Source organism: Phoca vitulina, unplaced genomic scaffold (assembly GCF_004348235.1).
Source record: "Phoca vitulina isolate PV1807 unplaced genomic scaffold, GSC_HSeal_1.0 scaffold53, whole genome shotgun sequence".
NCBI classification, from domain to species: Eukaryota; Metazoa; Chordata; class Mammalia; order Carnivora; family Phocidae; genus Phoca; species Phoca vitulina.
In genome coordinates, this window is record NW_022589756.1 from 6,248,745 (window position 1) to 6,263,951 (window position 15,207).

Below are 15,207 nucleotides of genomic sequence, written 5' to 3' on the forward strand. Positions count from 1 at the left end.
TGTGAGGTAGGATTGTTACCCTCATCCCATGCATGGCGTCAGCATTTGTCAGCCTGGCTTCAGAGCCCAGCTCTTTCCTTAACCACCGCTTCCACTCTTTCAGCTGGACCGACCTGAGCCACTTTTTTCGGCCATGTCTGCTACGAGCAAACTCAGTTTTCTGTTCAGAAAACCCTCAACTGCTTTCAGTCGCCAAGGACTCTCGTCTCAGTTCCCGGGGCCCATGAGAAGGTATTTAATTCACCCACATGGAACCACGCCAGCTGCGTCCTTCTCAGGCCCGCGAACTTTCCCCTTGGCCGAGCCGCCAAGTCTGCACCCTCCGTCCTTTATTTCACTGGCCACAGAGTCACTATTTTAAGTAGAAACACGGTATGCTCCAAGACACAGGATCCCACGAATCCCCGCGAGCGAGCACGGTAACTGCACGGCTGAGCCCGCCCCGGAGTCCAGGCACAGGCGCGAGGGTTTGGGACACTGTGATGTGCACAGGACCGCGGACTGGGCCGTCCTTTGGGACACTGTGATGTGCACAGGACCGCGGACTGGGCCGGGGACGGAAGGCACAGAAAGACCTCAGACCAGCCGCGCGCGACATAGGGCGCGGCGCAGGCCGGGCCGCCGGGGACGCAGCGCGCGGGGCGGGGGAGGAAGGGGCGGGGGCCCGGAGCCGGGCCGGCCGCTCCCCGCCCCTCCCCCTCTGGTCTCCGCCCCGGTCCTCGCTCCGCCCCGCCCCGCCCCGCCCCGCCCCTCCGCCCCGGCCAGGCCGCTCCGCCTCCGGGTGACGTCACTGGCCAGGCCAGCCGGCGCCATTTTGAAAGTGGAGTCGCCTGCCCCTGCCGCTGCCGCCGCCGTCGCTGTCGTAGCTGCCGCCGCCGCTGCTGGAGAAAGAGCGAGAGCGGGGAAGCCCCAGAGTGAAATCCACCATCCTGCTGGCTGATCTGCCCGCCCCTCCTTCCTTCTCCCCCGACCCCCGCCCTCTCCCCCCCACAGGTGCCATCCGCCGCCATCCGCCCTCTCTACCCCCCCATCCCCAGGTGAGGGGGGTGAGTTCAGGAAGCAGAGACCCCGAGGAACCCAGCAGGGTCACCATTTGCAGCGCAACATGGCAGGTAAAGGAGAAATCACCCTCGTCCACTGACAAGGCACCGCTTCCTTCCTTCTCCCTCCATCACCCCCTAGCGACCGCCTGTGCCTCTTGTAGAGCCACGGGGCGCCCCTTGGATTTCAGGGAATTGGTCAAGTGGGGTGGGGTGGGGGTGGGGAGGGTTCTGGTGAGGCGAGGGGTCGCTGTGATACCGAAATGGCTTTTAAAATGAGGGCTGGAACCTTGGCATGGGTGGGGGTGGGGTATGGGCTGGCGAGCCGAGGGGTAAGGCGTGGGTGGGGCGGGGTGGGGGCGAGTGCAGATTTGTCCCTACTGCTTAGGAGCCCGGTGTAACCTCCGCTCCCCCCGCTTTCTCCCCCGCCCCCGGGGCTTTTTTTAGGGTTTTTCCTTCATATAATTCCTATTTTTTCCCTTGCTGCAAGCTTTCTTGGGTGTTTATATTAATGTATTTTGTACTGAGAAGAAAGAGTGCTTTACAAGTTAAAATACAATGGGGACCTATGTGTATTTTTCCCCCCACTGTGGGTACGTATATTTTTGAGACCATACCCCTGAATTTTTTGTCTTGAACTAGTTCCCTTTCGTTTCTTACCCTTCGTGTCCAAAGAGTGCAAGGCCTTTAATACACCAAGTTGCATGAAAAATGTAATTTAAACTTTGCGTTTTGTATGTTAGTTTTTGTGCAGATGTCCTTTTCCCAAAAGGGTTTCATGGAGTTAGTTAAAATAGTTGTGGAGTTCAGTGATATAAATAGCCAAGGGGAGAGAGATTTAGGTAAAAGCTTGGGGGGGGTTGGCGAAGGATGCATAGAGAAAACCAGCTTGGAATATTTAGCAAGAATGAAGGTGAAGGAAGAGAAAGGTAATTGCTTTGAGGATGATTTTTATACATTTTGATGTTGCTGAATGTCTTCGTTCTACTAATAGAACCAATTCTAGATCTTGATTCAGTATCTTCCTCCATAGATACACAGGACATTTCCTCCACAGTGCTTGGAAGTGAAATAGAAACATTCAGGAACTAAACCAATTTTCCATGCTTTTTCCAATATTTCCAAAAGATAATAACCTTTAAATAATTAAACCTTTAGAAAAGTTAACGTGTTGGATTGACTTACGTTTTGCTGTAAACAAGTTGCTCTTTGGCCTTATTGAATAATTAGGTGAAATTAAAATTGTTTTGTACAAGATGATGACAAACTAGCGAAATTGTTTGCAAGGTCCTTTGGATTCTGAGGGATAAGGTGCAGGGAGGCAAAACAAGCTTCCTCTGACAGTCTCTTCACCAGCATTTATTTCGGTTTCTTTTCCTGTCTGGAGCCAGTGATTTGTTGGTAATGAAATGCAAAGAAATGGGTGGTGAGTGTTGTTTGCTGTGTGTGCGCTTTGGTGATTGGGTTCATATGAATCATTACTCCTCACCCAGGCAGTAATGTTCCTGAAGTTTTCTCTTCGTTCCATGTTTTATGGTAGTTTATCCTTATTAACCCTTCTGCAGGCTTTTGTAAACTTAAAGGAAAACTGTCTAACTTTTGGTATTTACTTTTCTCTGGTAGGTCTTGCGTGACTGTGAGGCTTTTACTGTATTTTAGGGGAAGGGGAAATGGAAGTTTGGAACACATATCCAATGTTAATGATAGTACATAGCCCTTAAATATTTAATACCTGGAATCTCTCTGTTTTTTTTAAATGTAGTGCCAACTATTGGAGACGAACCTTCCAAATTAGTGCTCTGGGCTGGTGGTTGTATGTGTGGGCAGTACTAGGCTATTAGTATCATGCCAACCATGGATACCATCTCTGTGTTTACGAGAGTAAACATGAACAGAACTCAGTTTTAATTGGTATGTTTTCTTTTTCCAGGAGCTGGAGGAGGGAACGATATTCAGTGGTGTTTTTCTCAGGTGAAAGGAGCAGTAGATGATGATGTAGCAGAAGGTAAGAAAGCATTTAATAATGCAAAATTTGAATATGGAATCTTCAGAGTCTTGATTACTGAAGGATTTCCTTGCAGCTAGGTCTGTTACAGTTTAAGAGCATACTGAGTTTATTGTCTAACAATGGAGGAACAGTTTTAAAAGTCACTTTTCTGGAAAATAGTCTTCAGTCTTTTATTTTTAATACCTTGTATCATTTTTTATCTATTAAGTGAAAGGAGCATTAGATGATGATGTATATAAAACTGTCACAAGAAAAATCTAAGGTTCATATCGTAAAGGTTTCCTGACTCTAAATTTCATGTACAAATAAATGGTGATGCATTTTTGTGTTATTCATCATTTTTAGATAATTGTGTTAAAATAGGCATTAACATTTACCTCAGAAACATTTTTGAATGATTTTCATTTTTTAGGTAAGATTTTTAGTGTTTAACTTGCCTACTCGCAGTGTGTGGTGTTGATTGACATTCTGTGAAGAAATGCTGGCTCAAATGATAAATGTTACTGTCTTTACAAAGATTAATTTAGGTGGATAAGAAAACAACAATGCTATGGATATATAGCATGGCTTCTGGGGAGCTTATTCTTGCGCAGTTAGAAGCTGAGTTTGATCAGTTGAAGCACTAATTCTTCTCCCAAAGTTATTAATGTATTTCAAAAACTTTTAAGTTTTGAAACATTAATTTTACACTCATTTGAGATGGTCTTAGGTGGTGGAGGCATTATTTCCCATAAAGTAGTTGTATCATTTCATTGTTCAGAAATATTATTTGAAGTTTGAATTTTAATCGTATTGTCTTGAATTATAGTAGGAATTTTCCAACAACTCAAATGAATTAAATGTACTTTTAATTTCAAAAAAATTGTCTAAAGTTTATAAATCCTCCTTCTCTAGATTGTATTGTCCTCATATTGAGATCCTATTTCTGACCTACTCTCTGCAGTACTGTTTGTTTTGAGGATTTCTTCAGGCGATGGTAGGATGATAGACTTGTGTTGAGCCAGTCAAAAGCTTGGATTTGCCTTGTTAGTGTCATTCTTAGTGAAGTGTCTGAATAGTTTGGTGTGTTCTTTGGGGAGCCAACTGGCATACATTGTACCTGTGATACTTCATAGAGCACTATCACATTTCTTTTCTATTGAATCCTCATGTTTTTCAGATGAGAAACCAGAAGTCTTAGTTAAGAGACTCACTGATGGTCACACAAATAGTGCAAATCAGGGTTTTCTGGTGAAGCTTGTGGTGGTTGACTTGAGAGAAATCTTCTAAGTTCAAGGGTGGACTCATATGTTACTTATTTTGTAATTCCATTACCTGTTGAATAGTAGCCACTCAAATATTGGATCATTCGTGATGAGACTGCTGTATACTTGAAAACTATTCCTAGATTGATTTCCATTTATTTTTTATATCAAAGATCTGTTGAGGGGCTTCATAAATGTTGAGCACTGGGGCTGCAAGGTATATGGAACATAAACCCTGCCCTGAAGGAGCTCATAGTGTACTTGTTAAACAGTAGGCAGAGAGACCACATGGGCTTTATTTAATTAGAAGAAATTGATGGTTCTAGACTTACCTAACTGAATCAAATGATAGTTGGTGATATGTATGATGGGATCAGTTGTAGTTCTCTTCTGCTAATACTTAGTAGCTACATTTTGCTACTGATTGATTAAATAATTTTCTTTTGAGGTTGTTAGATCGTACCTTAACATACAGTGCATTCCTAGCATCTTAACATGCTGAGGCTTGGTATGTATATTTTAATAAAAACATGACTTTAGATCTAGTACCTATGTTTATGCTAGTGTAGTAAGTATAGAAAGCACCTAATTTTCAAATTATACTCCTTTAATTTGGGTTTTTTTTTTGCATACTGTAGTTTGCATGTCATAGTCTATTATGTTTATGTTACTAAGGGAAGATTTGCTTTTCTCAAATAAGATTAATACATTTTCTTTAAACAGGTTACATCTAGCTAAATCTTTAGTTTAGCTTGCCTGTTTTCTGTTAATGATGCATTGCAAGTTCTTTCCCATCAAAAGCTCTAAATTAATTCTTTCCCCTCCTACATGCAGTTAGCTGTCGTGGCATACCATTGTTAGTTTTGTAATGCTTTAGTCTTCTTTCCATGACCAATTTCACCTTAGTTCAGGATCTCAGTATCTTTCATCCAGGTTGCAGTAACTTCCTAAACGATTCCCTGCTGCTTCTCTGTTTTGCTTTTAAGTTAATCTTAAATGCTGTCCCAATTTTATGTTCATCAGAAATCTTCGGTGGTCACTGCTTCCCTAGGATTATGAATTACATCCAGATATTTCAGCCTAGAATGTGAGACCTTTCACCAGTATGCCCCCTATTCTCTAAGTTCATCTGCTAATATGGTTTATGATCCAGCTAAATGGATGCTGTTCTTCAAACAGGTCTTGTACAGTCTTACTCTTGGGTCTTTGTTTTTTGCTGTTCCCACCTTAGAATGCCTTACACTCCTCCCGCAGTTTAAAATTCTTCAAGTCATGTCTGTAACTCTTTTACTTATCCTCCTTTTTTGGAAATATCTTAAAAATCTTTCTTTATAGCACTTTTTATTTGTAATTTACCCTAAAGCTCTGCTGTTAACGCTGTGCAGGACTAATGCATCTTAGTGCTCTATGCAGAACATCCTATACAAACTACTATGCTTAGAACAATGCCTGGCACACAGTAAGTGTTGAGTATTTGTTGAATGAAGGAATGTGAATGTTACTGTTATGAGGTTTTTCATGAAGGGGAAAGAGATCTGTTGAAAAGATGATTGCGATATACTCTGGAAATCATGGATGTATTTATTTGGCAGGCTTTATAACTGGATTGATGTTCTACAGCTGTGTAATAGAAAGAAGGTAGGAGACCTTGGGTTTTTATCCTGGTGACAAACGATTGTATGTCACTTGGAATAAGTGCTTCTCTGGGTTCCAGTAAGCTTAGCCTTAAGATGACAGGACTGGATTAGATGATTTCTGTTGTTCCTTGTACTCTAATCTTGTTACTTCTCAAAGATGTTTTAGAAAAGAAACAGCCCAACATTATTACTACTGGTAAGTTGAGTTGTGTGAGATACCGGGCTCTTTGCGGGCCTTAATTTAGAAAGAAGTCTTTATTGGACTTAATCAAGGCTCAGAATTTGTTATTAAGTGCATTGCAGAACTAAGAATTTTGATGTTTGACCAAATACTGTGATTGATCTTTGGCCGATGTAGGCTCTTACTGGGATACTTATTCTATTATGCACAGGTCTCTTCAGGCACTTTTAAGTGGTTTATCTTTGTATAGCTACTTGTCTGGGAGAAGGGTGAGGTACTAAAATCTCTTTATCACTCAGACAGTCTCATATCCTGCAGTTTTCCTTTTAATCTTCATGGTAATGGTAATAACATTTTATCATATTCTATACTTGAAAAATTTCCTTTATTGACAACTTGCTCATGAGATAGTAGGTAGCACAGACACTGGTGCTAGGCTACATAGTTTGAATCCTACTCAGTCCTCTGCTAGCTGGGTAATCTTGGGCAAATTAATTCACTTCTTTGTGCCTGTTTTCCTCTCTAAAGTGAAGATCACAATAAAATCTTCCTTACGCTGTTGTTTTGGTGATTAAATGAGTTAATATGCATAAAACAGAAGCCTGGCACATAGAGTGTTTTAAGGGTTTAGCTGTTTTTGTTGGAATGTTTATGGCAAGTAAGGAAGAGTTGGGAGGATGAGAAAACTGGGGTATTTATTAAGAATTTCTCCTCAGCCAAAGTGAAGAGATGGTATGTACGTTTTATACATATTCTTTGATTCCATTAATACAAAGTTTAAAAAATATTCAAAACTAAACCATAGCCTTAGAGACACATACTAAACTGGTAAAACTGAAGAATAGCTACAAAATAATTGCTATAAAAGCCAGTATGTGATGGTTACTTTTAAGTAATGGAAGGGAGTTGTTCTTGGGGGGGGGGAGGGGCGGGGCTCATGGAGATAGTGTTTTGACTGGGTGCTGGTTTTAGTGATTAACTGATTATCCTGGACATTTCTCTTTTGATTTTTGATTTTCTATATTTGTTAGATTTCACCCAAAAAAAGTGTGTGTGTGTCTGTGTCTATATGTTTTTAAATCAATACTGTACTAAAAAGGGTTTAGAGTGAAAACTGGCAATCCCTACCTTTATCCACTCCTTAATCCTTCTAAAGGCGATTATATTGAACTCTTCCAACTGTATTTCCTGTTGCTTAATTTTTTGTGAATAAAATGATAACTTCTATTTCTCATCCATTTTGGACATTTCCTTGACTTTCCTCTCTAGTAGATGAAGATTAAGCTGTTAATATTATCACCCCATACCCCAGTTTATCACCCCCATACCCCAATTTAACCATACACATGGTATGGTTAAATTAGAAGTCAGTGCTTACATTGTTATGACCATGCAGATGTTCACTGCCGAACCAAGACTGCAGTGTTTCTTGTGCATCCCTTCATTTGTCCTGAAGCTAGTAATTGCCCAATTTTTAATTTGCCTGGTTCTTTCTGTATTTGTGCTTTTTTATTTTTGTTTTTTTTTTGTACTTGCGTTTTTTAAAAAACACTGTTATGGGAGATTTTGAACATTACGGAAAGTGTATGGAATAGTATATATTGAACCCCCATCACCCAACATCATCAACCCATGGCCAGTGTAACCCATTTATACATCGCTTGATCCCTTCCCAGTCCTTCGTATATAGTAGTAGAAAAATTACTGATTTTGTTTTTAAAGTCTGGATTTAACAAACTAGAAAACCAAGGTCATCATTTTAAAGTGAAACAGTAAGGAATTTTTCCTAGTGATTTTTTTGTGGTAGCAATACCTGGTAATCTGTTATTTGCTTAAATTTTACTTGTGGAAATATTAAATATTAAAAATTCAAATACATGTGGATAATCTGAAGTGTGTAATTTTTGGTTAAAAAAGATAGTTAATTATTTTTATTTTTTGTAAATTTTCATTATTTAATAGTTAATATTGTGGACTATTAAGTAATAATTTTAGATTTATAATATTTTAATACAAGTATATCTTCTCTGCATATTTGACAATCTTAGTTTTTTTAATAGGAAATTATTTTAGGATATGATTTTATTACATGAAGCCTTGTTTTTATGAAACTTGGATCCATATGCATGGCATCTGTCAACACTTTGCTTTCTGTTTATTTCTGGTAGGATTTAGACCTATGGACTCGTTCTTGGGAGGAAAAAATTAAGTAGTAGAGTCTAAATATTCCCTAAATAAAACTGTGAAAAACAATTTTTGGGATATCACACAAAATTTAATGGTTTGGGGGCGCCTGGGTGGCTCAGTCAGTTGGGCGTCTGCCTGCGGCTTAGGTCATGATCCCAGAGTCTGCCTGCATTGGGCTCCCTGCGCAGTGAGGAGTCTGCTTCTCCCTCCGTCTCCTTCTACCCGTGTGCGCACGTGCGTGCACGCTCTCTCAAAAAAAATAAAAAAATGTATTGTGTATATTTGTACATACGTACATTTTTCTGGTCAGAGAGGGTCCATAACCATTATCAAAACAGCTATTTTAGAGTGTGGTCTGGTGACCCCCTCAACTCTTTCGAAAGGTCTGTGAAGTCAAAACTATTTGCATTATAATATATTTGCCTTTTTGACAGTGTTGACATTTGCAGCAATGGTACAAAAGTAATATGGGTAAAGCTGCTAGTGTCTTAGAGTGAATCCAGGCCGTGGCACCAAATGGTCCCAGTAGTCATGGAAATCTTCACCATGTACCAGCAGTTTGGAAATGCCAATTTTACATAGGAATGTTTTCGATGAAGCAGTAAAAACTAACTTTATTAAATCTTGATCTTGAGTACATGTCTGTTAAACATTCTGAGTGACAAAATGAGAGGCACACCAAAGCACTTCTGCTACAGACCAGAGAACATGCTGTCTGGAGGAAAAGCATTGGTGCACTTATTTGGGTTTTAAGCTCATCTAGTTAGCTGCTCCTTTTCATGGAACATTATTTTGTTAGAAAGAACTACTGACGAATAAATGATGGTTATTTAGACTTGGATATTTGGCAGACATTTTCTCAAATTAGCAGTGAATTTGTTGCCTCAGTGGAAAATACTTGTTGCCCATGATAAAATTTGAGCTTTCAAGCAAAAGTGAGAATTTTGGAAAACATGTAGATGCCATCCTGAGTTGGATAACTTCCCAATACGTAAAGATTTTTCAGATGAGACCAGTAATATTAATGATTGCAATTTTTTGATGTAATGTAATGAAATGTGTCAACATTTGGAAGCTCTGAATTTTGGATGACTCTAAGTCAGTGTTTTACAACTGTCCAATGCCTGTGATGTTAAAAAATGCATAAGTAGGGGCACCTGGGTGGCTCAGTCGTTAAGCGTCTGCCTTCGGCTCAGGTCATGATCCCAGGGTCCTGGGATCGAGCCCCACATCGGGCTCCTTGCTCAGCGGGAAGCCTGCTTCTCCTTCTCCCACTCACCCTGCTTGTGTTCCCTCTCTCACTGTGTCTCTCTCTGTCAAATAAATAAATAAAATATTAAAAAAAAATGCATAAGTAAAAGTGCAAGGTACAGCATCGGATTTTAATGTAACAGACGACTGATAAGAAATGACCACTTGTCCAGTTTTGGTGTAGTGTCAAAGGGATATCCGTAACTACATGAAAGGCTTACTAAAATACTCCTCCCTTTTCAACCACATCCCTGAATGAGGGTGTTTTCTTCGCATATCTTACCACCACAACACAGTGTAGTGTGTTGAATGCAGACGCAGTCAAGAGAATCTAGGCATCTTCTATTAAGCCACACGTTAAAGAGATTTGCAGCAATGTAAAACAGTGCGATTCTTTTCGCTAATTTTTTGTGGGAAAATAAAGTCATTTTTCATCTTTTTTTGTTAATGTGTAGGTTTTATCATTAATATTTTTAAATTGATAAATATTTTAAAATTTGAAAGGCCTTTTGGGGTCCTCAGATTTTAAGTGTAAAGAAATCCTGCCATCCCAGAAATATTTGACAGCCGTTGGTTTAGTCTGTTAATAGGTTTCACTGTATTAATGCTTTGAAAGAGTCTCACAGACCACAAGATAAGTGATCAGAGCAGTATGCAGCTTTTGTGCATGAGTGTCTAAAGCTTTCCTATAAAAGCTTTCCTGTGACTTGATATTGTTTCAGCCTACTCCCTCGCTGTTCTTTAGATACCAAATTAGATCTGCCTTAAGCTCTTTCATCTGGTGATCTTGGTGAAGGAAGGATACCTTTAGGATTTTAAAATACCTATTTTTAAACTTAGCTCCCTTGCAAAGATTACATACCAGTACATATTTGCCAAAATACTTTAAAAGTTTTTTAGGGCTTTTCCCACTATCTGCTCAGGTCCAGTTAACATTAATACTTAATGTAGGATTACTGACTTCCTCAGAGCCCGGTATGGTGCCATTTCTGGGTTGCTGCCGGGGTTATTAGAAATGAGTTGGTGACCTTGGCATTGTTTTACTTTGAGCCCAACATGTGGCAGTTTGATGTGTGTTTTTCTTGGAAGAAAGGCATAAAATTGACATGGTAACTTTCTACATCCCAACTCTATTAATTACCATAGGGAGGAGAAGGAGAGAGAACAGTGTTTTAAGTTTTACTTTATTTTTTTTAAGTTTATTTTTTAGTAGTCTCTACACCCAATGGGGGCTCAAACTCACAACCCTAAGATCAAGAGTCGCATGCTCTTCCTACCGAGCCAGCCAGGCACCCCTAAATTTTACTTTAAAGTACAGCGTAATTCTATTTTAAAACAGTTGCTGAAGTTCCCATTCTAAGAATGCAGTATCAACCATTCATTGCTTAGTATTTTCAGTATTTTTGTGGCTGTTTTTCTACCCTTTAGAAAACGTTTCTCAAAGTACGTAGGCCTTTTAAAACTAGCTGCACCAATTTCCCAATCCATGTTTAAATGCTGGGTTTGTTAAAAAAGAACTTATTTTTTATAACATATGTTTAGTTAATTTTAGCAGTAGTTGATAAAAATGTCACCCAGGTCTTTGCCTGTGTCATGTGTGGAATCCTTGGCAAATCATGATGGAATGCTGTTCTATAAGCCACTATTACCAGAGGTTGTACTTTTGTAATTTTTAGTTTCTTTTGGTTGATTTCCTCTCTGAATGTTCCAGTATCAACTGAGATTTTCTCTTCTGAATTCTTTGAATGACCTCTTTTATACAGTTCAAGGGGGTTCATGGACCAATGACCCTACTTAAGAACCTCTGCTTTAACCTAAAGTTTTGCCTATGGTTATATGCCTACTGAAATTTGGAAGATTTAGGGCTTTTCCCACTATCTGTTCATTGGTCCATGAACTCTTCCAAATTTCAGTAGGCATATTTTATATGGAAATAATAGCTTTTAGACTGTTAAGAGGGTTATTTGTTTTCTTAGGAATCCTTTTAGTACTTATTTTTTCTGCTATGATATTAGAGGGATGAATCTTCTCTGTGACTTGCCAGCTTTAAAATATTGCTTTTTTTTTTTTTTAAATTAAAAACTTGTCTCTTTAACCATGGGTAAAAATATTAGAGGAATATATTGGGTTTTGAACCAGTTGCTTGTTTTGTATTTCATTCAGAAAGAATATAAATTTCTTCAGTTAGCCTGTATTAAGCGAGAACCCAAAGTAGATAAAAGGGATTGGTGAGAAAATTTTTTAAATTTTCTAAAGACCTGGAAAAATGTTAACTTTCAGAACTTGACATTCTAGAGTGTCAGGTCTCCTTTGTGTCAAAGTGGAAATAGAACCTTTTTGTCTCTGTCTCTATCTTTTTCAGCTTATCACAAGGTAAGAGACTTATGGGTATGGAATAGATGTGTTTCTAAGATAGCCTAAGAGGAATCTTTAATACATTCTTATTGGCTAAGAGATTGGGAAAGCTCTATTTCAGGAGAGAAAGGCTGTTGTAGGCAATAAATAATTCTTGTCTAATTCTTTAGGGATGCAGCGTGCAAAAATGGTTATTATGGGAATTGGTAGTTGAGAAGGGATTGCTCCTAGTCTTTTTTTCTCCCTTGATATAAAAGGAGAATTAATTTTTTTCTAGCAGCAGAACCAGTTCTTCAAGCAAAATATTTTTTAGCTTATAAAATAAAAAAAATCTTTTAATGCATTTTTATTATTAAAAACATGTAACAAAGTGTACCATGTTAACCATTTGTAAGTGTACACTTCACGTTGTTGTGAAACTTATCTCTAGATTTTTTTCATATTGCAAAACTGAAACTGGACCTGTTTAGCAGTTCCCCATTCTTCTCTCCGCCCCTGGTATCCACCATTTTGCTTTCTGTTTCTGTGAATTTGACTACCTTAGATACATCCCACAAATTGAATCATAATGGTATTTGCCTTTTTGTGACTGGCTTACTTCATGTCCTCAGGGTTCATCCATGTTGTAGCATGTGACAAGATTTCCTCCCCTTTTAAGGCTGAATGATATTCCATTGTATGTATATACCGCATTTTGTTTATTCATTCATACATTGATGGACATTTAGGTTGCTTCCACCTTTTAGCTAGTGTGTGCTTCTAGTCTTTTTATATATAGCTGGGGTTCTGTGGGAAGGAACAGCAGAAGTACTTCCTTTAAATGATTGGAGGTGGACAGAGAGAGCCCTAGACAGAAGATATTAAAGAATACAGATTGGTACTGCTGTGTGAAAAATCTTTTTACCCCAGATTAACAGTTTGAAAACTAGAACTGGATTACTTTATTTTGTAGGCTCTTCCACGATAGGATTAAGCAAAAATCTAAATTTTTGACCGGAGTTTTAGCTCATTTGTTTTGCGGTTTCTGGTTTAAAAACAGAAAATCCCATGGATTTTGTAAATCACATTTCATTATCATAAACCTCCTTATATTAACAGTAGGACAGCCGGTATGTTATTTCATTAATTAAGCAAAATATTCAGCATACTAGGAAAATTTGGCAACTGCATCATATTTCTTTGTAATAAAATTGTAAGTAAGGAATGATCACGGTTGTATTTCTTGCAGTAGCCTTTGAGATAGACATTATTATCATTTTGTACACAAGGACACTGATACTCAAAGTTGAGCACTGTTAACCTAAGATTATGAGTTAGTAAAACTATTCTGTTTGCCTTTTAGGCTTCCACATTGCTTCTCTGTGGTTCAGTTTTTAAAAATACTATTTGATTAAAAATCTAAATCTCTGGTTCGCATAGGGAAAGGGTAGAGCGCCAGTTACTCATCCACAAGTCAACAAGAATATGTTGAGTTCCGAGTGCTGTGGAGAATGTGAGGGATGTAGGTGTATATATCCTTCAATTTAGGTATATTAAGAACGTCAATTTTATTACAATAAGTCTTTTCTATAACATTTTCTGGCTTGTGGTATTAACCTGTTCACATTACTGGGAGATTCTTGGCTAATCCTATGTAAAAAATTTATAGGTAATGTTGGAATGTGAATAATAAATTATTTTCCCTTTTCTGAGTTGACATGCTTTTTGGTATTGAGATGGTGCTGTAGTACAAATACTTGGTTGTTCTTGGAATTAAATGAAAGAATCACATGTATCTCAAGTTTTTCTAACTTCATAACTATGTCCTTCAGTGGTTTTAAATGCTTGTGAGTTGAATATACTAATGAATATTACTGGAGATCTCTCCAGGTAAATGTGGTAGTGTGTAAACAAGCCTTTTTCTCTCTTCCCTCTATCCTGTGTGTTTCATGCCTTCATTTGATCAGTTTGGCAGTTCCTTAAAAAGTTAAATAAGGATTTAACCATACAATCCAACAATTCTTTTCCTAGGTATATACTTTAGAGAATTGAAACATGTGTCCATCAGACATGAATGTTTATAGCAACATTACTTATAATAGCCAAAAAGTGGAAACAGACCAAATCTCTGTTAATTGATGATGCATAAGAAAAGATGGTGTATCTGTACAATGGAATATTATGCAGCCATAGAAAGGAATGAAATGATGTTACATGCTGCAACATGGATGAACTTGGAAAACACGCTAAGTTGAAGAAGTTGGGCACAAAAGACCACATATTATATGATTCTGTTTATATGAAATACCCAGAAGAGGGAAATCTATCAAGATAAAGTAGATTTGTGGTTGATGGGACCAGTGAAGGATGTGACTGCCATTGGGTACTGCATTTCTCTAAGGGGGTGATGAAAATATTCTGGAATTAGATAGTGATGGTTACACAGTTCTGTGAATATAGTAATGAGTGCTGAATTGTACAGTGAATTTGACAAATGAATAATGTAAATAAACTTTTTAGGTTACACATACAGATGGTAAATCCAAACGGTGTAAGAGGTATAGAATGGAAGTATGTCTCCCTCTTAACCCCATTCTCCCAGGTTCTCTGTCCCTAGAGATACTGTCACAGGGTTTCAGAAGTGTTTCATAGTTGCATGTTTTTAACTTAACAGAGCGTGTTCATCACTTTAGATTTGAAAGTAGGAAAATATATTCCAGAGATCCATTATAGACAAGGTATATAGGCTTGTCTTAGGATCTAATGAATTGCCTTAGTAGCTACCTTTTTCTTTTTAACTGTCCTGTGATTTCTGTAGCTTCAGTCTGAAGAGTTGCTGAGAAGGTTGTACATGTTTGGGATGTGCATCTAGATGTGCAATTAGTAGACTCTAAAGCTAAGCAAAGTTATGAAGTAATGTCTAAAAGTAAAGTAATAATGTCTAAGATACCCAAATCTTTAAAAATAACAATTTGGGGGGGCGCCTGGATGGCTCAGTCGTTAAGCATCTGCCTTCGGCTCAGGTCATGGGTCCGAGCCCCACATCGGGCACTCTGCTCAGCGGGAAGACTGCTTCTCCCTCTCCCACTCCCCCTGCTTGTGTTCCCTCTCTCGCTGTGTCTCTCTCTGTCAAATAAATAAAATCTTTAAAAAAACCAAACAAACAGTTTGGGTTCATTGATACCCGAAGTCTTTGTCATACCCCTTCATTAAACTAGATCTTAAGTTTTCTCCATTTGAATCTTAATTGTTCCTGATGTGATGTCTGAAGTGACTAGGTCTTTTTTTCGGTGATTATTTAGAACTAATAGACATCATAAAGTAG

The 15,207-nt window shown here is 38.6% G+C and overlaps 1 protein-coding gene across 4 annotated transcripts in view; it reads left to right on the forward strand.

The window, feature by feature from the left end:
* Positions 1–792: 792 nt before the first annotated feature.
* The window catches only part of PPP2R2A (protein phosphatase 2 regulatory subunit Balpha), an 84,801-nt gene continuing 70,386 nt past the window's right edge, over positions 793–15,207 (forward strand). The window contains exons 1-2 of one of the 4 annotated variants that reach the window (XM_032389224.1): positions 793–1,112; positions 2,971–3,045. Coding sequence is in view for 3 of the 4 variants with exons in the window: in XM_032389220.1 (XP_032245111.1) it covers positions 1,777–1,969; positions 2,971–3,045 (268 nt within the window). In the remaining variant the exon portion in view is untranslated. Of the gene's footprint in view, positions 1,113–1,563; positions 1,970–2,027; positions 2,577–2,970; positions 3,046–15,207 lie in introns of those variants that run through there. The other 3 variants (XM_032389222.1, XM_032389220.1, XM_032389221.1) reach the window with 3 other exon arrangements.